At 39.8% G+C, this 25,510-nt stretch overlaps 4 protein-coding genes across 4 annotated transcripts in view; 3 read left to right on the top strand and 1 right to left on the bottom strand.

Annotated features, from left to right (window-relative positions):
* Positions 1-109: 109 nt before the first annotated feature.
* Positions 110-3,632, top strand: msrb2 (methionine sulfoxide reductase B2). Its single transcript, XM_044339867.1, has 5 exons — positions 110-742; positions 1,273-1,370; positions 2,099-2,175; positions 2,499-2,646; positions 2,802-3,632. Exons 1-5 carry the CDS (start codon positions 628-630, stop codon positions 2,931-2,933), a joined length of 570 nt encoding a protein of 189 aa, XP_044195802.1. The 5' UTR covers positions 110-627; the 3' UTR covers positions 2,934-3,632.
* A 225-nt stretch (positions 3,633-3,857) lies between these two features.
* On the top strand, positions 3,858-9,776 carry c8g (complement component 8, gamma polypeptide). The gene is made up of 7 exons (XM_044339920.1): positions 3,858-4,146; positions 5,595-5,740; positions 6,321-6,391; positions 6,493-6,600; positions 6,769-6,873; positions 7,225-7,260; positions 9,584-9,776. The coding sequence occupies exons 1-7, from the start codon at positions 3,964-3,966 to the stop codon at positions 9,601-9,603; spliced, it is 669 nt and encodes a 222-aa protein (XP_044195855.1). The 5' UTR covers positions 3,858-3,963; the 3' UTR covers positions 9,604-9,776.
* Positions 9,777-11,158: 1,382 nt separating this feature from the next.
* Positions 11,159-12,869, top strand: LOC122972593 (lipocalin-like). The gene is made up of 6 exons (XM_044339814.1): positions 11,159-11,348; positions 11,582-11,721; positions 11,810-11,889; positions 12,012-12,125; positions 12,222-12,323; positions 12,447-12,869. The coding sequence occupies exons 1-6, from the start codon at positions 11,190-11,192 to the stop codon at positions 12,464-12,466; spliced, it is 615 nt and encodes a 204-aa protein (XP_044195749.1). The 5' UTR covers positions 11,159-11,189; the 3' UTR covers positions 12,467-12,869.
* Positions 12,870-14,439: 1,570 nt separating this feature from the next.
* cntnap2a (contactin associated protein 2a) overlaps positions 14,440-25,510 on the bottom strand; it is a 201,507-nt gene continuing 190,436 nt past the window's right edge. The window contains exons 23-25 of the mRNA XM_044340234.1: positions 19,191-19,475; positions 17,158-17,229; positions 14,440-16,925 (exon numbers count right to left, since the gene is read on the bottom strand). Of these exons, the coding sequence (XP_044196169.1) occupies positions 16,726-16,925; positions 17,158-17,229; positions 19,191-19,475 (557 nt within the window). The 3' untranslated portion in view covers positions 14,440-16,725. The remainder of the gene's footprint in view (positions 16,926-17,157; positions 17,230-19,190; positions 19,476-25,510) is intronic.

Here is a 25,510-nt window from a genome sequence, read left to right on the forward strand (position 1 = left end):
TGTCATAGAAAACTAAAGAAATTAGAAAATGTTCATATTTGAGAAGCTGAAATCAGTTTGTAAATTTTCTTTCTTCTTCTTCCTCTTAAGAAATGACTCAAAACAATTAATTGATTGTCAAAATAGTTAATTTAATAGTTGGCAACTAATCGATTAATTGGTTAATTGTTGCAGCTCTATTCTAAACCTGCAGTTTGTGTCTGAACTGAGGTCAGCAAATTGAAAAAAAAATTGCAGGAGACACACTGTCGCGTCAAATATAAATCCTCTGACGTATCTAATTTTTAATAGCCATCTCACCTGATTCATGACTTCATTATGTAATATTCCTACTGTGAATTTTGAGTTTTTGTTGACACAGTCAACATATCTGTAACACTTTCTTGCCACAAAGCTGCAACACAATTACGGTGTGATGAACTTTGCACATTGCCTAGCAATAAAAACCACTCAACCTAGTCCACTTTGACCTACCGCTGTGTGATTTTTTGACCGGGTCACCCAGCTAACTGCCTGGATCAGCCGAGGGAGGACCAGCGCGAACTCGTTGCAGCGAGTGAGCGCACTTGGCTTCCAGTGAAAGCTGCACTTGACTTTAGACAGCAGATACACACTGCAGCAGCAAACATGTCTCGCTTCGCCGCTCGTCTCTTCTTAGTTGTTTCTCAGCACGCTACAGCCAGATCCGCGGTGTTACCGAGGAGGATCCCAGCATTCATCCGTCCTGTATCCACCAGTCAAGGTATAAGGGGGGAATTTTGATTTCTTTGTCCAACTTTAGGCTTAAGATCCCCGCATGTGCAGCATCCTGTAGCTTTCATTTGGATGGTGGATATTAGGGCATTGTGATCTTTTACAAGGGACGATTTTGTGAAAGGGTTATCTGGTTAATGCTTGATTTCCTCCAACTGGAGGGAAGGGGTCCCCTGAGCTTAGGGCTCTCCAATAAATTGAGAAGTAGTTGAATTTTGGTGTTACCTCAGAAGTTAGGATAAAGCTAGATTTTTGCTTTGTTCAGGAATATCACCCTCTCCTCTGGTACCTACCTGTCCTTCTGCAGTAAACATTTAATGCTTGTTGTCGAAAAGGTTTCTTTGTCTGTGATCTAATGTTGGGGGTTTTGATTTGAATAGTTTCAGGAAACTCTGTTGATGTTGTTTTATCTGCTTTTTAAGTTTTATGTTATGTACTTAATTGATCAGAACCAGTGTGTTTTAGGTCATTCTATATTCCATGTAGCACAAACTCATCTATGACTTCTGCCCTCTGCAGGCCTGCAATCTCTCACCCGTTATAATCAGACTACAAACTGGCAAAAGAAACTCTCCCCAGAGCAGTATGTAGTCACCAGAGAGAAGGGGACTGAGGAGGTGAGTACACCCCCCATCACAACCTCAACACACCAACAAATAATAATAGATATTATTTGTTTCTATAGATTCTATAAGTATTGCACTGTGTGATTAACTGTCACATTCATGTACTGTACCTGCCTTAAATGAAAGTAGGCTATGCTGATTTGTGTCAAACCAACATTGTCTAAGCCTACCAGACTGACACAGATATGATCTCATAAACAACAGTGCAGTTGTAGATGGACTTTGTTCATCGCTGTATTGTTGACCTGTGTCAGGTTCAAACAGCACAGCCACAAACCTTTGGTATATTATGAAGTAAGAGCAGCCTGAGAAACAGAACTTAGCTTGAAACACAGTGATTTCTGCATGTTATTTAGTTGTTCATGTTTTGCAAACTCTACATCACATTTTATTTTTGATTATACTCAGTGCATTTAACAGTTAACGTCTTTTAACATGAGTTGAAAATGTATTATTACATTTCCACAGGAATTATTCAAATCTTTGAAAATAGACGATCATCTATCAACAATGAATTTGCACCACTGGCAAAAGCAAACACTTCTCTTTGATTTGTAGAATTTTGAACTCATAGGAGACTTCTGCTGGAAAAGGACAGTTTACTATATTGCACTTGTAAAGTCTTGAGTGTATGGCAACCAAACTAACATGTTCAAATCATCCTGATACACAACCATTAGTCTTGTGTTTCTGTCCCTAATTCTTGTTGGTGTTTTCAGCCCTTTAGTGGGATCTACCTGAACCACTACGAAATGGGAATGTACCACTGTGTCTGTTGTGACACTCCACTTTTCAGGTAACAGTTTGCTACTTGAGCTTTAAAGCAATACACCGCCCACATTATGATTTTTTTAATCACTTACTTCCTGGTACACTTGAATATCTGATAAGAAAGCTTTTTGGCAGAAAAATACTACAGTAGTCATATACAAAGCCTGTTTTGCCCCTAGTTTACTAACAATACACAGTAGTGAGAGAATATGTGCCATCTGTATCTAAAAACGCAGTTTGACTTGCAATTATTTTGCCCAATAATTTGTTATTGGTTGATAAGAATGAATTCTATTATTCATGCTGTATTGGTAGATACTAATTGAGTTAATGTTTCTCTCTTGATAGTTCAGAGGCTAAGTATGACTCAGGGACAGGCTGGCCAGCTTTCAAAGAGGCTCATGGGACATGGGAGCGGGACGAAAGCCACACCTCCATCATTCGTCGCCCTGACAACAGCCTTGGGAGTGCTGGGACAGAGGTCCTTTGTAAAAATGTGAGTTTTCTGGGTTATGAAGTTCAGTTTTCTTAGTGAAGTTGTGCTTTAATAATATAGCTTTGTGTGCAGTTTTTGTATAAAGCAAAATAGCTTATAATTATAAACTCTGTTTCAACTTTATGTCCTTTTGTGTTTTTGTGTGTTTCATACAGTGTGATTCCCACCTGGGTCATGTGTTTGATGATGGACCAGACCCAACAGGTCAGCGGTTCTGTATCAACAGCGTTGCCCTCACGTTTAAACCCAGAGAAGACAACAATTCTGAAAAGTCTGAAGAAAACTAATGACCTATCTGGGCTTGCTTAGACCACTAAAAGCACAGTCATGTTTCATTTCATGCCAGTCCGTTTAGGAGGCAAATTGAAGGTCCACTTGAATGTCAGGAGCATTGATATAATTTCTTTGATCTATACAAGTTTGAAATAGAGAGGCTTTGTTTGGCAGAAAGTATTTTAATGTTTGAATTTTGGTAGAAATGGACATCCTGAGGTTTATTAAACTGCAAGTAAGTCAAGCCTCTTGTTGAGAAACTATATGCTCACTAGAGAGAAGTCTACAAATCTGCCAAATATACAGAACATAATTCACATAAACCCAAACTGTAGAGCCAATATACCATCAGCTCCTTCAGTCAAGGAGATATTTTTATAATAATTTTCTCATTTTTATTGAGTAGGAATAATGAATGTCAACTGAATAATAACATCAAACCCATTGAAATGACAGAAATGAATGGTCTTTTAACAGTGCTATGATGTTTGGTTTGTCTTCACATGTGTATTTGACTAGATTCTTACGCTGGCCTCAATTGATAAGATGTTTTTGTAGAACCACAAACTGCAAAACACAGGAAGCTCTGTTATGGCACTCCTGCTTCTTGTGTTTTTTTTAGTGCCAAATGCATATATTCAGATGTCTATGTTTGTAATCCTGCAAATTTGTCTGATAATTTGTCAATAAATGCACATTTTGTTTGTTCTCTATGTTTTTTCCAATATATTCATCAGGATTTTAAGCTCATTATTGAAAAATCTCATTATTGAATTTAATGCTGCCCCCCTGTAGTTCAGATGTACACACTGCAGTATGGCCTCATCTATGCCAGTAAAACAAGTTAATATTTAACTTAAAAGGTCATCCTCTGTTTCACATTGTTTATCCCCTGCTATCTTGCTGTTCTCGCATTTCCTCTGTGTGTGTGTGTTTGAGTGTAGTAGACAGGGGATATCAGACAGCAGACAGAGAAAGGGGACAAGACTGACCATCTATAGGACAAGGAGACTGATTCTTGAATGTACTATTGTTAGTGCCAGGATGGCTGGAGTATGGCGTTGCATGTTGGCAGTGGTGGTGTTGATGTGTGTATGTCTGTGGGGGTCCACTGAGGCTGTAGGGGGGGCTAAGAGTCGACCGCGACCCCAAAGACGACCTCGCAAGAAGCCGAAGGTCGACCCTATTGACCTGACCCCACCCACACAGAACATAGACATACAGCAGGTAAGGAACTGAAGGAAGAAGCAGAGTCACAGAGAATATATGTTTAGGTTACTATGTTGTGTAATTCAATGAAGGCTACTGCCAAAACTTTAAAAATGTGTTGTGTATAAGAAACACTGTGGCTCAAAATATGAGCATTTGAAAGTGACATTTTAAGTGCTGATTTTAGTACTCTAAGTTGAACAGTTTTTCTTTTCACCCCATGTTTCTGATTGTTGCCTCTAAATCATGCTGCAGAGCTAAATAGGTAGAGATTAACTGTGACAAGGCTGGAAGAAGATTCATGGAAAAGCTACACTGAAAAGAGAGAAGGTCACATTTTGATAAATCTTATGGAACATTTTCCAGAGAGCACAGTTCACTTGACTGACAGTTTCTCACTTGTTTTTACCTCAAAGTCACAACAGCACAAACGAATAGGATTTCAAAAGAATCAGCAGATACCATAGTAAATGAACTCAATGGAATAACCAAAAAGAGCTTTTTTTGCTTTGAGGACCATTTTGTACCACTGGCCATAAAGTGATGCCACAGGTTTTTTTTCATATCTAAGATAATATTGAATGTTAAAGGTTACTCAAGCTGAGATTTAAGTGCATTTCAATCTTCAATCTGAGCGCCTATTCTGAAAGGAGAAATATTTAAAAAAGCAATTGTTTCTTTAGTGCCTCAAAGATACAAACATGTTACTGGTTATTGATTAGTAGTGTGGCAATGAGAGCACTGTGTAACTGTGTCAATATGGTGTTTGAGGCAATAAGGGGAATTTCCATTTAAACTGAATTTGCGCAGATCAAAAGATGATAGAGCAGGACATTTTGAAACAGATGTGTCCTACTCATTTGTAGAATGGAGGGAGATTTAAATATTTGTGTACTTTAAAATTTAATTAATTTGACCCAGGTAAATCCTAGTTAGAAGTACAGGGTCAGGAAAAAAACAACAACCTCCCTCTGTGGAAGAGAAAGCAGCTTCAAAGAATGCCTCCCAAACTTATTTTCCATTTGCATTTTTTTTGGTCTGAAGCTTATCAAGTAGAAGAACAAACATTGTGGTCAACCAGAGACTGTGTAACTGAGGTTAGAGTCCAAAGGATTTAAAAAAAAGGGGTTGCACACCTAAATGCAGTGGTGAAGAAATGCACAGATGCTTTGGCTATGTCTTCCTTGCTGTGCAATAGTTCAGATTCTGGAGGTCTTTTAACTTTTCACCATCGACGAGTGTCAATCAACTTGCTTAACAACAGATGCATCATGTGGATACCTGTGGTCTGAGGCATCCTCAGACCTGCCTCACTGAAAAACCTTCCCAACATTAAACCCCATAAGTCTACCAACTAAAAACAAAACAATTCGCAAAACTATATGCAAGCAAACTGAGGCTTAGGAGAAATGTGAAAATCCTGCTCTCTCTCTTTCTGTTTGCTTGATGCTGCTCATGTGTTGCAGATGACAGGAATCTGGTATCTGCTCAACACTGCCTCCAAATGTTCTTACCTGATAAAACATGGATCCAAAGTGGAGCCCACAGTCATGAACCTCACATTTTCCGCTGCATCTGACCAAACACTGTCCGTTACCACTAAAACACGTCAGTAAGTACCATCTTTTGTATATAAGCACATATTGTGCACATAGCTCTCAGTGTGACTCCCCTGTACCTTGATTTATCAGCAGAGGACGCAAACAAGCCACAAATCTCTCCACTCTCTCATTCCATGCTGGCTTCATGCTCATACCACATGTGCTTGATTTATTTGTGTATTCTCAAAAACAGGAAGAAGGGGACACACAGAGCATTTAAATCCCCAGCCTTTCCTCATCACTTTAAAAACTTTCAGGTCAACCTGACCCGGCTTCTGCTGAACGACGGAGTTAACAATACAAGGTTTAAATGGGAAAAATATGTCTTGTTTTTGTAGGACATTCATCTAGGACAGGACATTTTGTTGCAATTTGTGGGTTATAAGTCTTATTTGGCAGAGGAATCCCAGGGCATTTTGGGTTTTTTTGTCCTCTTCCCATGCAACAACAAAAGCTATTTTGATCAATCTGAGGCTGAGAGACAGAACGTTAGAATACAGAAAACAGTTTACATGACAAAACTATGAGCCAAACTTAAAATGACATACACAAGCCCAATCTGATTTATCTACTCCTCTTCTCTGTTCTCAGTGGTCACCAGTGTTGGGAGATATTACAGGTCTACCATCTAACCTCAACCCCAGGACGACTAACACTTAAAGGTCAATCCTTTGCTTTAATTTCCTTATTAAGTATATGTGTTAAACTATAGTGTAATTTTGCATCCCTCTGTCTGTTCTTGCTCCATGTTTTTCCCCACCAGGAGTTCGCCCTGAGCTGAACACGGACATAGTGATTGGGGACACAGACTACAGCTCTTATGCAATCATGTTTTATCAGAAACTAGGCAAGATCACCGTGAAACTCTATGGTGGGTTCCACAGTCATGTGATCATTGTTTGGTGTGTTAGCTCATATGTTAGGGGATAGTACTGGTTTATCTTGTTCTGGTAAATTGAGAGAGTACATTGTGAGTTAAAAAAAAAAGCTTTTGTAATGCAAGAATGTTTCATTTTCATTGTTTGTGATCTGTATGCAGGCAGGTCTGTGGACAATCTATCCGAACCGCTGTTGACCAAGTTTGAGCAGCTTGCTGAAAAACAGGGTTTTGGATTAGCATATGTCTTCCCCTTCCCCACCTACAGTATGTACACATCCATTTCTGTTGAAAACAAAATACACTATATTATGATGAGGAATATTATAGGGCTGCAACCGATGATTGTTTTCATTATCGAATTATCTGATTAATCTTGATTATTTTCTCAATTAATCGATTAGTTTTTTTGGTCTATAAAATGTCAGACAATGTTCAGTCCACAACCCAAAGATATTCAGTTTACTGCCATAAAGGTCTAAAGAAACCAGAAAATATTCACATTTAAGCAACTGGAACGAGAGAATTTTTGCATTTTTTCTTAAAAAATGACTCAAAATGAAAATTCACTTCCTCAGCTGCCATAACATAACTGTGTATTTTTTTCCCCCGGTCTAGGTCACTGTGGTCATGTGGACCAGGACCATAAAATCAGTAAGTTAAATGTGAGAAATAATAGTCAAAAACAATCAAACAACACATAAATTAAAATCCATAAGGTTTGATAGAAATTAAACTGAGTCTGCAAGAAAAATAAGAGAGATAGAATGCTCCCTATAGCTTTTTATTTAATGGACATGACATACTGACAAGTATAAAATGTTATTTTCCAACATAATCTGGAAACTTCAGGAAGCATCAAATGATTTGCTGTCTGTGTAGCCTGCAGACTAGACTATACAAAGTATATTGAGTATTTTCACAGGTCATTGCACACAGCGGCACATTGAGAACTGTGTCCATGTGGTGTAGCCTGACCGGAGTGGCTGGTCACTTGGTAGGAGGCAGACACAGGAAACCTTATCCAGGTATCACAAGGTGGTTTATTTACAAAAAAAGTGGCACCATGCTACACATGTAACAAAAACAACAAAAAAAATTATGTACAAAACAAAAAACAACTAAATAGTTAACTTGGCCTAACTGATCAAAACTCAACTCATATCAAATGAACTTATATTAACTTATCATCATGTGCACACAGCCACACACTGATGTACTAACACCCCCCCCCCCCCCCCCCCCCCCCCCCGACAGCCAAAAAGCAACTGCTTAAATAGACCCTTCCATCAGCAGTCCATCAGAGTCAATCTGGGCTGTACCATTGCTGCAGGTGCATCCCATGTCTCTGCTAAAACAGGTCAGAAATAAAGTTATTCAATCTTACCAACCTCCATGGTGAAACACTTTACCATAGCTTACCATATAAGACACTTGCATCCATACATAAACTGATCAAAGTCACAGTAAATAACTCATTTAACATAATTAACTACCACCCCCGCCACATTATCCAACCCAGTGACATCACCAATGATGTCACCCAGTGTAAAAATACAGGCCATTGTTGGGTGCCTCCTCCTTTTGTCTGTGGAGCACATGGTGGGTATGGTAAGTAGCACAGAAAGAATAGGATTGAATTATGAAATACAGACTTAACCCAATAAACAGTAACTAAACTTAACAATACTTGTCGGTGTTTTACTTTAACCAAAAATGTTGCTGGTATGTGAACTGTAACCAAACATAATGCACACCACACACAAACCCGGGACAGTATGTGTCTGCAAGTTACAGATTGATCATAAACATATGGCTAAACAAACAATTACCAAGCATGGTTAAATTTGTAAGCTATGTGGCATTGATGGTGAAAGTAGGGACAAACGGTGTATTCTCACCCACTTTGTCACAGTCCATGCTCCGTAATGCTCCAGACTCATGTCATGCATTTCATTTTGTCCAGTATAACTGTGAGAAGATTCAGTGCATTACATGTCGATGATCATTCCACCTTTACATCTGCAGTTCTGCTGTGTGTCTGTTTATGATCCTTTTTTATTATGCTCTGTAATTATGTGTTATTATTGTGTGTTATCTAAGTTGTGGACATGTTCCTGCAGCAGCGCCGGTGAGAGAGATTACAACACAGTCATTGTATCTGAATTGAGAGATTTTTATCTGACAGGTTAATGGAATTGATAAGATATGATGTGCATGCAATGCACTGGCTATGAGCTTTTGCATTATAAAATTGTATTTGATTATTGATGTAAAAGCTCCTTTGAGGTTTCAACTTTATACAATACAATACATTGTATAAGTAGTAAGTAAGTGTAGTTTATATTTAGTTAGGTTTAGGGAATAAAGAATACAATAAAAGAGGAAGAAAGGAATACAATTCAGATGTGAAAGTTTTTCCGTTTCTACCCACTTTTAATATTTTAATATGTTGTATTCTAATGTATCAAATGTGTATGTAATGCCAACGCACAGCAAAAATACATTTCATTTAGAAATGAAGGAAGTTAGAGCTCCTACTTAGTTACTTATGTGTGAATTTGAATGAAGAAATTCCTTTCAAAACTTTGCTTTTTCCAAAAACTTAATGGATTTAGTGATTAGTGGTACCTTTTAGCTGTGCATTTACAAACAGAACCGTAATATTTATTTAATGAACATGTGTTTGAAGAAGTAGAGTAGATGAAAAGTTAGTTTCATTGTCTGTTATGTCACAGGGAGAAAGAGAGAGATTGGTTGAAAGCAGCTCTTTAAGGAAACCAATGACCTGCTGTTGTGACCTTCCCAAACATTTTTTTTCACATTTGCTCCTGCCAGCTGTGCATGTGTCAGCTTCAACTTGTGTAACAATCAGTTATCTAAACTTTTTCAACAACATGTTATCCAATATCCACCACCTGATGAGTGCATCAGCACAGCCTCTATGTAATTTAAGCTGTCACTCTTTGGTTTACAGACTGTGTCCCCGCATGTTGAAGAAGCTGACAGATCCAGCCATGCAGCGCTTGGCAGCTCTCACATGAACATCTGAAAATCGTGACGTTCAAAAGTGAGAATATCAGCAAGAAAGTGCTGGAAGGGTGCACCGAGGTCATGAAACTACAAAATTGATGACTTTAAACAGTGGCAAATAAATAAAACAAAATCAAGTCATTGTGTCACATTTCTATTCCAAAAAAATCCATCATGTGTCTCATCTGCTGCCAGCTGATCCTATGGTGAGAAGCCAGTATCATGCAGGGGTTACTAGCATGTTAACATCTTTATGTTCTGAGATTTAACATTCAGGGTGGGCATCTGCAGGCGTGCATGTGTGCTTCTGGGGTGTGTATGTGTGTGTGGAAAGGAGGGGGGTAGGGGCTGTAGTTAATGAAGCCCAGATGTGGAGCCCAAAAGGAGTTGAGAGAGTTTGGTTACAAAACTAAGTTACCAAATGACCTTCCTTGTGCTCCTTGCTCCACCCAGCACCTCTGTATGTGTGTTTGAGTGTGTGTGTTACATAATCAGCTGACTGCAAGTCGGTGCCTGTCTTGTCTCCAAACAAAGGCAGCTCTGATTGATCCATCAATATCTATATATTTGAGCAAGTGAAGACCTCACATAGACTCCAACTCACAGAACTTTATACATTACATAATCTACATCAAGCAAACTCTCGTGCAAAGTGATAGATTTAGGATGCATTATTTTCACACAAATGATCCTAAAGCAGAGGTAATTTATGCAGGAATGGATGGCAAACAAGGTGATCCAATTCCTTCAACTCTCCTGCTCACTCAGTTGTTACAAAACTGGAAAAGGAATTAAACATTTCTCCCTTTAATTCCTCGTGTTTTAAAACTTTTATAGAAGTATAAACTCTCAAAATGAACTCATTGTGATCTGAGTGAATGCTTGTAAGCTGCAAAGAACAATCGTATCATTGTGCGCAACACAGGCAAAGCTTTTTTTATGGGAAATAGTAAAGTGAAGTTCTTAAATATCATGGCCTCGACCTTGCTGGCAATGCAATTTCCTGCAAGAGAATATATATATACTGCTATTGTTTTAAATTTATGTCTTATTCCAAATGGAGTTTATTGGAGGTGCAGCTCATGGAGTAAATTTAAGGCGTTTTTTTTAAGGCGATACTCAAGTTTAGCATTTCTGATTGTATGTGTGGTGTGTTTTTGGGAGCTTTCATGTGCCATATGGCAAAGGCATTTGCACTCTTACCAAACAGCTGTTTTGGTAGTCCAGGCATGCCTAAGCATTTGTGATGGAGGAGGGAGGGGTGTTAAAAAGAACCCTATTATGCACCCACTCTGCCCTTTCTTCTCCTCCTCCCCCCACATCCCTCCTCCCCCTTCTCCCCCCTCTTCCATCCACACGTGCCAGTTGTGTAACGGCAGTGATTTGCATGCCAGTGGGTGAAAGCCAAAGAGTTTTTATAATGCAAAAGAGAGCAGTAGCAGGGTGGGAGGGGTGGAGTTGAGGAGGAGACAGAAGGAGGAGGAGGAGGAGGAGGAGGAGGAGGAGGAGGAGGAGGAAGGCATGGGGAGCAGCATATAAGGAGCCTCCACATGCCTTTACTTCCTACTTCACTCACCGCCAGAGAAGCTGAGACAACACACAAAGGAGAAGCCATGAGGAACACACTGCTGAGGATGCTGGCCACACTGATGTGTGTGCTGGCTGCCTGCGCCGAGGTCATGCCTGTTAAAGACTTTGATCTGGGGAAGGTAAGACAAAGAGAGATGTTACAACAAATTGATTTGTCTGTGAAACTCAGGATAACTGCATGCATTCAAGCATTATCAGGATCTGTGGTTGCTTGACATGTTTAATGTTTTTACTCACTTACTTTTAGGAATACAATGTAGATATGAGTGGAGTAATGCATATGCTTCAAAACTCCAAAGGAGAAAATGATATTTATCACCCTTTTATTCCTCCCTTTCTCTCAATCTCTTAGTTTGGAGGCAAGTGGTACATTGTTGGCTTTGCTACCAACGCTCAGTGGTTTGTGGACCACAAGGCAGACATGAAGATAGGCACTGCTGTAATCGTGCCAACTGCCGGAGGAGACCTGGACCTCTCTTATGCCAACCTGAAGTGAGTGATTAATGAAATTATCCTTTCAAATCAATAACATCCTGTTGAATCTCTAGCGGAAATAATGACCTGGTTCTCTCTTTATTAGCCCTGACGGTACCTGCTGGAGAATGACTCACATGGCTATGAAAACAGACACTCCTGGACGCTTCACCTTCCACAGCCAAAGTGAGTAGAGTACACACACACACACACACACACACACACACACACACACACACACACACACATAAGAGGCACACACACACATACATTCAATAGCCTGACCTATCTATTTCTGTATTCATCAGTTTGGAAGAATGACAATGACATGCGCATTGTCGACATTGTGTATGATGACTACGCTCTGGTCCACACCATCAAGACAAAGGACGGAGTGTCTGAGGTCCTCAACAAGCTTTACAGTAAGTCCAGCTCATTCACATCACAGCAGCCTTCTGGGAAAGCATCGCATGTTGGATAGGTGGAAGTTAAAGCGTCTCATGCTGTTGTGTTTGCAGGCCGTGCTCCTGAGTCCAGCGCCACCCTGCAACAGAGGTTCAGACAGTTCTCCATGGAGACTGGCATTCTCCCCGACAACATTGTTATCCTGCCTAAGAATGGTATGTCATTAACACAGAAAAATACACACACACACACTTTTAAATGATTAGAAATGCATTGTGGTTGTTTGTGTAAATCGTTCTGACCTTTGCTCACTGGACTCTTCCTGTGTGTTGTTACAGCTGAGTGTCCTGAGGCCTGAAGAGTCCCCTCCCCCCGCCTCCCCCATCCTTCATCTCTCACTCTCCAAAGTCCCAGGCTTTCATCTCAGAAAAGCATTATTCCTCCTCACTCTGATGTTTGCAGCATCACAAAAGCTGCACCTGAGATAATGAAACTCAAGCATTTTACTCAAAATCCCTGTTGCATACCAAAGACCAATCCTAATCCTGATTAAAAACCTCATTCTCTCCAACTTGCACATTAACTGTGGCTCAGAGTGCAGCAATTAGGGGCTGATTGTGAAACAGAGAGAAGGGATACATGAGACTGTGAAAGCTGCCAGTTTACTTTTTGTACATGCCAATCTTTTGTAACTGCTGATTTCTGTTATAGTGTGTTATCTTTTTGTTGAAATGAACGCCAATAAAAATAATAAATCTGTATTTCAGAGTTCAGAATGGTTCTTTTTTTGATGAAAACCAGCATCAGATATATAAGTCTGAACTTCTGGAAGTCAGATCAATACTGTGTTTGACTTCACATATACTGCCTCTTGTGGCATAAAGATACAGTATATGGATAGAGCACTAGAAATTGTACTTTGCTACAGTACATAATGTTTGTCAGAACGTTAGATAGCTACAAAGATGCACACCTGTGGTTGCAAGGGTAAAATAAGGACTGCATTTAGTGGGTGAACCCAATGACACGTGTTTTTTTTTTTTGTTTTTTTTTTTTTGTTTTTTTTAGACATACAAACTGATATAAATAGTAGGTTGCTTGGTCATAAGCCCTTGTCCAACTTCTACAGTGGAAATGAGAAAATAGTGTTTTATAACAGAGTACAATGAAGCTATATATATATGACTAGATTGTGCAACACGGAAATGTATTTGTTTAAATGTCATAGTATTGGGTTAGCATGCTCATGTCCATAATGCCAAGAAGAGCAGGTTAGCAAACATAGATCAGTACCTTTTATTTAACAATAATAAACAGAAAATAATAACAACCATAACAAATACATTGATATCATTTTTATGGTTTTAGACAGCTCTTGGCTTGTTTTAAGCTGCTATTGAGGTTTTTCATGATGGAATCTTGTACATGAATTTCATAAGAAATGTTAATTATGATTTTATAATCACAGTTGTTTAATTCTGGTTTTGTGGCATATTGTGTGTTATCTGTCTTGCATTGTCTGTTACTCATTGTTATTTCCTATCTTGACCAGGACAATCTTTCCTGGTTAAATACAGATAAAAAAAAAATAGGAAAGTTGGCCAGAATGATAGCAAATGATTGAGTCATTGATTGTATTTGAAATCTTATTGTACATGTTTCCAGCTGTTGCTTTTTTCTAAAATTATATCTAAAAGAAACAGCACTATCCAACCACAAGGGGGCAGACTATGACCTGTCTAAAATGGTGCTTCACATTTTATTGCATTTTTCATCAGAAAGAAATACAAAGTTCTAAGTTAAAGCTGAAAACAAAATAAGCAGCAAATTCTGGATGTTGCTTTTAAACAGCTTTTGAGAGCTTCTCATATTATTGTGTGAATAATGCAGCCAGGGTTGAAATGAATCCAGTCGGTTGAACTAAAACAGTTTTAAAAGTGACCCAGTTAGAGTCTGTGCAGTTATGATTCATTTCCTCTGACTCAGTGTCCTTTTCTCTTACATGAACTCTCTTCCTCTGAACTCATTTTATATTCACTGTTCAGGTCAGCCATGAAAGACACTGAAAATAAAATTCTTACTGCATCTCTGCACTTCATCATTGTCTTCTTATTTCACGGCTTTTCCACTTCGTTGGTGTCAGATGTTGAGTTAGAAGACAGGAGGAGTGTTGACATATAGCTGTGGGTCATAATGTCCCGATGTCATGATTATTATACGGTATAGATGTCCCATGAATGTTGTTTACCCCTCGTGTAGCACGTGTGTGTCAGAAAGTTTCTATATCTAACTTATGTGTCAACATGAAAGTGATGCATAGAAAAAGACTGATTATTAAAGATCAAACACTCTTTATTGAACTCAATAGAACTGAAAGAAAAACAGATGGATTATGGTTTTGTCTGTTGGAGCTAATAATCCATTATCATCAGTTGTTATGTTCAAACCACATATCAAGGGAAAATGTGCGTGTTTATGTATGGTCTGACTGATAAGATTACTTAAAAAAAGGAAAGTAGAGTCACTTGTTTGCCTTCATGGGTTTGATGTGTGGATGGAGAAAGTCTTCTTTGAGTCCCAAGTACAGTAGAAGGCAGGCTGAGTTCACCAGCTGCTCTAATGTCTCTGATATGGTGATCTACAGTTAGCACTCAACCATGAGGTGATGATGATGTACAAAACCATTCATGTAACAAGGTGCCATGGTAGCAGTTTTACCAAACCGATATACAAAAAGCAAATTCGTAACAAAACAACAAATTTGGCAGCTGGTCAGGAAAAAACAACATGGTTAGAAAACAGAAACATGTACATCTTTTGAATGCATGTTGGACGACAGTGGCACTGTTAGCCAGAAGCTTAATTCAGTGTTCACAAATCAGCAGACTTCTCATTCTGAACACGTCGCTCTTGTAATTGAATAAACAACCTTGACCCATGCGCTGCCAAACATGCATGTTTACGTGTGTATGTGCGTCACAGAAGGTAGGCGAACAATTGCTGTGTGTTGTGTAGCTTGCTGCTCTTCTATAAATCATCTAAAACAGCTACGCTTGAGAAAGTCAGGTTTTTCAAGGATTTGAGAGAAATCTGCTAGAAGCGTTTTAACTTCAAAATCAGTGTTTTTATCGGGAAATTGAACACAGCACCATAAAAGCACATGAAAACTGTGATTAATGAGAATTCATGCAGCAGTAGTCAGGTTTTTGTAGTATTTGTTAAGTAGTCCAGGACAAGGCGAAATGGCTCAACACCTTGAAGGCACAATGAATTAATAAGCCAATTATCATCTGAACCTCTTCCCAGATCTTAATCAAATATTTGCTGTCAGTTATTTTTTTTGTTTCATGCTGCTTCCACCACTTAATGGCTGGAGTTTAGTGCAACAATCAATACAACTCATTAAGTATCTCATTCATTACTTCCCTGTGAAAATCTTGACTGTCTTTTCTGGCAATGTGGCAAATGCCATTCATCTGACCTAGTGTTCTGTATATCCACCTCTTTAAACAACTTCACACATATACGCACAGACGTATGCACGCACTGTAACCCTACAGCTCACCGTCAGTGTAAGATGCAAAGATATGCAAAGGAATTCCTTGACTCAAAGTCTAACATTTATAAGGTGAGAATCTGAGCTGGTCGTAGAATGACGTAAGACTCAAGAGTTTGGCAAAGAAACAGACCGACCACTCAAGTGTGAGTGAGTAAAGGCTCACTGTTTCACCCATTCCAAATTAAAGAAAGCTGCCGTGCTGAGCTAAACCAACATAACCATGGAGTGTCATGATTTCCCATTATGCTCTGAGAAACTCTTCTCTGCCTTTCCTCAGAAAGGAATGTCCCATACAATCGAATGTCATAAGATTTTAACATAAAACTCTATATTTAATACACATATAATGTAATGGACAGATGCATGATATTGTAATATAGATCTGAAATTTGTCATTAGTATTTATGTATCGGACTCTGAATAAATCTTTTGAGAAAAAGAGAAAATAACACAAAATATTGTATTTACAAAAACTGAACTTTTGGCATCCATGTTAAACCCTATATTACCACAGTATAAGTGGTGTGTCATTTACGGACAGATATGAGTGTTGACAGGCTGGCGCAGCCTGATAAATTAAAAAAAAAAAGGGTTTGGCATGTTGATTTGATCATTTTTGATAGAATTTTTGTTAAAATATAAAATCAAAACGCAACCGAGACTGGAGATAAACCTGTGCTATCACACGACCCAGTAAGTATAATTATTTGTCATATACAGTATTCAAAGGACTCCTGAAAACTCCCAAGCACGATACAAAGAAGGACAAGCCGGTTAGTATATACATGTACAGTCTCTTATAGCCGTGCTCCACTGAATAACTGTCCCCCTCTTCTCTCTCTAATACTCTGGATATATAAAAAAACAAAAACAAACAAACAAACAAAAAAGATTTGTACACGTCTTTCCCACATCCCTGCCCTCTCTGGGAGATTATTGTCCTGTTGAATGGCCTTTCCTCATCTCTCTTGTGATTGGTCATTGAATGAAACCTCCATCTCTGTGGAAACTCGAGGCCAGACGAATCACTTCCTCCCTCAAAGTCCTGCCATTGGCTGTTAGATGAACCACTCCTTCTTTGATTCGTCGATGGTTTCTGGGTTGTCCGTGCCGATGATGGCCGTGTCTGCCGATTCTCCGGCGGACTCTCCGCTGCTCTTGGCCTCGTTGGTGTGGTAGGTGCCTTTGTGACGGAACATGTAGCGGATCAGGAACACCAGAGTACATAAGATGGTGAAGATCACCACTGCAATGATACCTGCACGGGAGACAGACATCGGTTGTTTTCAATAACTGGTTTACTTTGACAAACCAACCAAAGAACCAACTTTGGAGCATAGTCTCAGTAGTCATAGTGTCGTCTTTAATTGACTGAAACATTGAGAAAACTTGTAAGTAGATGCACTTAGTTTTCCAGTAGTTAGCTGTATATATAGACATCTTTATTCAAATCTAACAAAAACTGCTTTCACAAATACGACATTTTGTACCTCCGATGATAGCTGAGTCCCTGTTGACTCCATCAGGAATTACTCTTTCCTCATTGAAGGGGAACTCTGCATCTGAACAGATAGAAAAAAGAAAGAAAGACAGACCGATAGAAAGAGAAATTTAAACTATACATTTATATTAACAAACTCAAAATCTAAGATATTTTATATTAATTCTACTAATATAACTAACTCATTTTATGTTACCAGAATGGCTGCACCAGACCAATCTGTACACATGGAAATACCATACAGATGGGCAAAGTGCATTTCAAGGTCAGGAAAATACCACCATATGAGAGTGCTGTTTTGCGCCAGCATAAAAATAGAGCCCTTGGTCTTTTTCAGAAATGTCACATGGATTCATGCTTAATTTATGCTGAATTATAACTGAAAGATTTTATTCTTGACACTGAAGCAAGAACACAGCAAACAGTATGAATGGAAGTTTATTCTAGATTGGCTCCATCTTCACTACATAGTACATACAGTACATCAGACAGTCAACTAGATGGATTGGTGACAGGTTAAGATCTCATCCACTATAATTCTCTGTCAGCAGCAATAATCTACATGGCTCTGATTGTCTCTGATTGGACAGAAGTGCAGGGCAAATAAGACAGATGAGGGGTTAAGATGAGCGGAGGAGGTGGTGGGTGATAAAGGATATCGGTTTGCTCTCTTGATCAGTTTCTTAATTCTGTCAGTAATTCCTATTGAGGTGCACAGACATAGACAGAGACTCTACTGCACACACACAATCTGCATATACAGTACACACACACGCAAACTGCATCACCGTGTGATGAGCTGTTCAAGCTATTTCTGCTGCTTACAACATAACCCATAGTTCTCCTGGGAAGTAAAGAGAATGAGTAAGAAGAAGAAGAGGCGGAGGAAGGAGTAAAGTAAGTGAAAATGGGACGAAACAGAGGGCAAGAGAGCAATCAGGAGAGGAGAGGAGAGAAGAGGAGAGGAGAGGAGAGGAGAGGAGAGGAGAGGAGACAAAGCATATTATAAGTGAGGGATGGAAGGTGGGCTGGATGAATTATAGATTAGATCTATTTATAGAAAATGTAAAGCAGAATAAATACTGATCCCTTCAGTGTAAGGATGGTAGAGAGCCGACTGTGAGTTTGGACCTGGAGTTCAGATCAATAGACTGCATCGATCTGAGATAGCTCAACATTCCCAAAGGCACAGTTGGCACCGAGCCTGAGGAAAACAGCTGCAACCAGAATAACGACACTCTGAAATACCAAAAGCTGCTGAGGAATGTAACATTAGACACATCAGTCGTCAGGTCTGAGTGTGTATGTGTGTGTACGTGTGATCATGGACAGGTAAGCGTGTCCAGAGTAGATCTAGTGTGTAGACGTGAGTGGATTGATTACCGTGTGTGTGTACATGTACTTAATAAAACCTTGATCACCTTGAGTTGATTCAAAACAGAAATGCATTACATTTGCAAATGTCAACTGTGTGTAGTAACCATGGGAAGTTATTACTTAATGCTAAATGATATGCATAAAGGTTTCATATTCACTGTATTAGACGGTGCAGCGCTGACACTAACACAGTTAGACAAAATTTGAAAGCTCAGAGTGTGGAATAAACATGCAAATACATATACTGTGTAAAGATCACACTGCGGATTTTGCAAAGCTAATTTGTTTCTCTGTTTGCTGAGTTTGACATTTGTTTTTAGCCACGCTAGCAGTGTGGTTCCCTAAATGACTGTATCGGTCCGTCAGCAACTATTGGATGGATTGCCATAAAATGTAGTACAGCACAGACATTCAGTCTCCACAGGATGAACTGTAATAGTGATTGTCTGACCTTTCGTTGAAGGCCTTCATCAGATCAGATAACATTTGTCCAATAATTTGATTTGTGATCAAATACCTGGTACTCGTAATACAGTAGTTCTGGACTTTTCAAGATACTATAAGTTGACTTTGTAACAGCAAATTTTAGCGTCTTCTTCCAGTGACTGACAGCAAAGTCTTGAGTGTATTTGGGGTTATCCTCACCTGTGTTATCCAGATGCCAGGGATCAGTTGCGGCAGACATTGGTGGGATGGTGAGAGGTGATGCCCCGCAGTTGGACTCTACCAGTTTACCCTGGTAAGACACTGGCAATGTGGCTGCAGGCTGTCTGTCTGGTTGACCGGCTGCTGGTGTACCTTGTGCCTGTGTGGCGGTTCTTAGTGCAGACTTCAGGGGGGCGACTCCGTTGAACTGCACCCGCGAAAGGCACCCGACGAAGCCTGGGGTGTTGTACCGCTCGATGAGCACTGGGTCTATGTGTCCAGTTTCTGAGGAGAGATGCAGAGTTGGAGAGAAGCTGGGATCATTGGATGGTTTTAATGGACTCATCTTGTTATTACTGTATTTAATTAGACTGTCAAACCAGTCCAATTTGATGTTTACTGATGTGGTTTCATGCCGATAAAGTGTATTGATATTCAGAGAAGGAGGGAGACAAAGAGAGAGAGAGCGTAGAGAAACCACAAATCCGAAACACTGGCCTCAGCAGTTTTTAAAGACAAAAACCACATAAATCAGCACTTATTAACCAAAACACACACTCACACAAAACACTTTCTCTGAATGCACAAACTTCTATGTACACCCATTGTTAACACACACTCACAAACCGAACTTACAACTCAAATACTTGTAGGCACAAAGTTTGCTGATGCACCGAAACATTAATGCAATACTCTGCAATTCTAAAACACCCAGTGAGAATATGACTCTACACAAATGAGGAAAGAAGAGAGTGAAGGGAGCAGAGAAGAGGAGGAGGAGGAGGGAGAAAGAAGAGGAACATATACTGATATTGAACTCTAATGTCAAATTGCAGGATGAATAATGAATTAACACCCCCACCTCTCTCACAGTTTCTCTGTTCACTCTCTTATTCATAGAGCAGAGTACGTAGATTTCAAATGTTTCTTAAGCAGAAAGCAGCAATGTGAGTGTCGGTCTCTATGGCACATGGAGAGGAAATCAAGATTAGGTCCCGATGATGTTTATATTCAGGTTTCAATCAACACATGTTGCTAATTTTTCTGCTATGGTCGCGAACTTATTAAAAGTCTTTATCGTGCTTTTATGTGTACAAAAGGATGATTGTGTAGCCCATGCAAGGTCATGGATGTAACCCATATCTAATACCAATATGAAGCTGTGACAAATGCCACAATTTGGAGCGTGGGTGATTTACCGGAGGTTCACTTATTGATCCATGGCAATCCAGACAAATCTCTGCCTCTCTGTCTTCTTTGATTTCTGTCTCTCTTCATGTTTCAAAGAGAATGACTTCAACGCACATGTGTATTCAGTTAAGTAGCACCTGAAAAGCAGCTGGTCCAATGAGCTCAGTCCAGCTTGTCCTTTGTAGGTTACCCACGGCAATATTTCCAGTGTTAATATAATATTGATTTTTTTATTGGCAGGTATTTGGAGCTGAAAAGCATCAACTGGAGAGTTGTTTGCTCTCTCAGAGCAGATGTGGCCCGGGGCATTCATTAAAAATGATCTAAAAGAGTTAGATCCACTCAGTGACATCATTCAGTGTATTCAAACAGTGACTGTCTAGTGTAGGCTCATGGTCATGATCACAACAATCATCAAAATGCTGCTTGATGCTTTTAAACATTAAAACATCTTTGTGTAAATAAAGTCTATATATCATCCTGGCTGGCTTAAATATGGCTGATCATATATCCTGCATAGACACATTCTCACACGCACACACACACACACACACACACACACACACACACACACACACACACACACACACACACACACACACACACACACACACACACACACACACACACACACACACACACACACACACACAACTGCAGAGAAGAGAGAGGAGAAATTGCAGGCAGCAAACAAAATGATAAAACAGCCAAACTCTCTTTAACACTTTCACAGAGCTGCAAAATACTTAAGTTCTTCACATGAACTCTGGCTGTGTGTGAAGACAGAACCAGGTTTCATGTTTTTACATGCATGGCTGCTCTGCTGCTGCATGACTGCACCACACCCAGAAGGAACTGTTGGACAATCCTGCAGCAAAAATATGAACAAGGGAAGACTACTGCTGTGTGTATGTGTGTGTGTGTGTGTGTGTTTACTAAATGAATCATGTTTGATGATGTATCTGGACACAGCCTATAATGTAATTCTCTCTTTTTATTCCATTTTGATGGGACCGATACAAGTGTGAGTGTGTATATGAGAGTGTGTTTGTGTATGATGGTACACTATTGATTGTGCTGCCAGGAATAGGGCTCAGAGCTATCTGAGTTGTCTACGTACTGTATTTATCATCTGACCAGACCTCCTACAGACTCTTGCATTGCGTGTATACACTGTATACCGCATCTGTGTGTGTGTGTGTATGCAAAAAAGCTAAAATGTTGCTCAGCATCACCCGCCTGATGAGGCATTGGTCAACCTTTTTTGTAGGAATGGAGACAAATGTACCTGCTATCAATCACTTCACACCTTGATAACAGTGTGGATGACGTCCATAAGTGTGTATGTGTGTGTGTGAATTTGCATATGTGTGGGGGTGTACAGAAAAGGTAGATGGAGAGCAAGAGAGAGAGAAAGAGGTGCCTCACAGCGTGACAGTAAGCACAGTGAGCAGAATAGTGATAACAATATTCGTATGAATACTGAATATGAATATGAATACAGTTCTTTTCTCTCCTGTATCCCTGAACATGTGTTGATCACTGCAGAGGCCTGGGAGTGAATACTAATAGGCTGTCTGTTGAGAGTATAACAGCCTGCTTTGCATACAATGCTGGTGAGGGGTAAATAGCCAACAAGCCTCCCTTGTTTCAGATTTTTTGGGGCCAGTGATTTCACAAGGGAACGTTCCTTAGAAAGCGGCATGTTTCCAGCTAAAATAACACACTTGTTACTCATAAACATCACCCATTTAATACGGACTGAGAGCTGGGTTGTCACTGATAAGAGGCCTCAGCGGTTTTAATGGGAACATAAAATATCAATTTTGTACTAATGGAGGACAACAAGAGGTGGACACAATTACACAAACGCCTGCACTACCTAATGCAATTCAATACAATATAGTACCTTTCTAAAGTTGTGAATGTTCAGACTGCATTAGAAAAGTGTTGATTCGGCTCTGTGATATTGTACACGCTTACAAAAAGACAGGAAGTAGCATGAAATGTTTGGAATATAATGCAATCAAATATAACTGCACTGCAAACAGTGGACTATAAAATTGCCAAAGAGCTGAATCAACACTTTTTTGCCTTCTCAATAAAAATTATACCCACTATAAGCTTCACATGGTAAGTTCTTGCTTATTTGACAACTTTTAAGAATATTTTCTTCATGCCCAGTACTTAAAAGTCAGACAGGTTTGTAGACACATAAAAATACTCTGCTTATTAATTTGCATCTAATATTGGTTTAATAAAATTCTAAATAACATATAAACATTAACAAGTCATATCGCCTTGTCAGAGCCAGTCATGACATACAGACATGACACATCTTATTGCATGTAATCCTTTCTTTTGGCCTGTCTTTGGCCCTCAAGGGGCTTTCCAGACTAATCAATAAAACATGGGCAAATACACACCCAAACCAACAGGACTCCGCACACTAATCACGATAAGAACTAAACAAAGACTAATCCATCTGGCTTGAGATTGCAATAATGAAATGTACCTTCACATATGATCACAGTGTGGTCCAGCAGTTGTGCTACATACCACATGTGACCCCTCTTTTCCAAGCTCACACACACACACACACACCGTCACAACAGCAACAAGGTCAGCGTGTTGATCAGAGGATTGCACCTTCTGACGGTGTGTCACCAGGGTGACTGATGACACCACATGAATAATTCAATAGGTGTGGAGGCACATAAAGCTGTGAGGAGAGGACTGGTGTGAGGAGAATGGGTAGGTAGGGGGTGAGGGGGTGAATTGTCTGTAGGGGAGACAAAAAGAAGTGGGTCAGGGACAGAGAAAAGAAGGGAAGATGGAAGCAGAGAGGGAGGGGGTAGTAGATGCCTCTCCAAAAAAGGGGACTGGTGGTGGGGGGGGGGAAAGGTGAGAGATGTGATAGGAGAAGAGGAGGAGGAGGAGGAGGAGAAAATACAGAGGAGAGTGTCCCTGGTGTATGTGTGTGTGTGTCTGGGTGAGTGGATGTAAAAAGAAAAAGAAGAGTGGGAACGAAATGGGGTGACAAGAGGGGTGCTCAAATGGAGGGGCAGGGTAGAGGAGATCAAACACTGTTGCCATGGCAACAAATGGAAGCTGATGCAGGGGGAGAGAGAGGGAAAAGAAAGGGAGTGTTAATGAAATGAAATGAAAATATGAGACACACCAAAAGAATATTAATGTTAATCCACCCACCACTCCCTTTGTAATAGCAAAACAAATATTTAGGCAGCAGCAATATCAAAGCAGTAGAAATAAACTGATAAAGAAAAATATAAAAATGAGAGAGAAAGAGCACATTTTGAGTGTAAAAAACATGTTCTTGAAGCTCTGAATATTTTTGAATTGTATATATAACTGTTCCCCCTTGAAAAAGATTGATACTAGTGTGTTTTCTTGTGACTACATTTATGTCTAATGCTAAGTTAAAAATAAAGCAAAAACTACAAATTGACCATTTCTTCTTTGATTTTTGGCTTTTGTGCAGTTTGGTGTGATATTCTCTACAGTGTTGCTAAGACTGTCATAAAAACCGTAATAAATTAAACCAAACTGATATCAATTGTGGTGAATAAAGACACCTGTGCAGCCTGGACAGAATGATAAATAAGGAAAAAGTGAGGAAAGGTGGAGGTGGAGAGAAATGACAGAGAAAAACTGATGAAAGACACGGGAGATAAAAGCTGAAGCAGATACATGACTGTTAGTTTCAGACATGAAAAATACACCTGTGGTTGCAACACCTATATTGACCACAAACACACAGGTGTATGTATCAATGCCACCCATCCTCCTCAACCAGGATGTCAGATTGCACAGATGCCAAGTCAAGAAACACAGACCTAACAAACGCAGCAACAAGCAGACCGATAATATAGTTAATATCGTTATGACGGCTCATTTCTCTCTCTGACTCAGATACATGCCAGGGTTCTGTGTAATTTGCCTGCAATTCAGTTAATCCAGGGGGGTGGATTGGCTTTAAAATTCAAAAGCATCAAGAATTTGGCTCGCTATCACTCTATGAAGAAATCATGAAAAAACAAATGCTTTACTGCAAATTTAACTAACATTTGACATTAGACTGGCTGAATTAGTTAAACCTTGGCACATTTATGCATACACAGTACGACAACACATACAGATGAAGACACAGAGATACACACACATATGCATACAACTGTAGTTACCTATAAGGAGTTTGCGTATACAGTTTGTGAGGCAATCCTCTCCACTCGTTCTTCCTCTCTGCTATGTGGATCTCTTAACACCGTGGCACACTGGCAAGCTCTCTCTCTCTCTCTGTGTCTGTCTGTCTCTACCTCCCTCTATCGCTCTATCTCGCTGCAGTGCAGTCCCACCCCCACTCAGACACAGCAGCTGGAGAAAACCTGGATCCTGGAGCAGCACCAGCATGGATCAGGACTCAGTAGGGTAAAGTAAAACTACTGGTGATAGGCGGGGAGGGTGGCATGATGTCATCCTTACACACACACACAGACACACACACACACACACACACACACACACACACACACACACACACAAAGCGGTGACCACATACACGTACGAGCATCTTGATTTTAGAGATTATAGAATTAGCACACAGATACAATGCCTGGAGAGATAAGAGAGTAAAACTACTCTGTGTTATCATCTGACAGCAGGGTTCATCGGTGCTTTAATCAGTCGGGACGTCTGGCGGCTCTGAACTCAAAGGTCAAAACACAAAAGACAGGCATTGAATCAGCGGCTGCCTGGAAGGGAGAGAATTGATTGAACTTCATCATGGCATGCTTTGAAAAATGGTCAGCAGTATGTAATGTCAAGTATACGTGATGTGTGTTTAATTAGTTCAACTTCATTATGTATGGCTGGCTGCTGAATCCTCAAAAACAGCAACCCTCTCCCAAAAAACTCATCCTCAGCAGGACAGCAGTCCACTTTAATGATTTATGAAGGCACTGATGTTTTCAGCTTTCCTGAGCGTGCAAAGTAGCATCTGTTGCCAGTTTCCAGGATGAAGATGGGTGAAATGTCTATGAATTAATAAGCTGTTTATTTGGTGTGCTGTCCTGCTGATTACTTTTTAAATTACTTAGTTAAAACACGCA

Source organism: Thunnus albacares, chromosome 21, assembly GCF_914725855.1.
Source record: "Thunnus albacares chromosome 21, fThuAlb1.1, whole genome shotgun sequence".
In the NCBI taxonomy this organism is placed as follows: Eukaryota; Metazoa; Chordata; class Actinopteri; order Scombriformes; family Scombridae; genus Thunnus; species Thunnus albacares.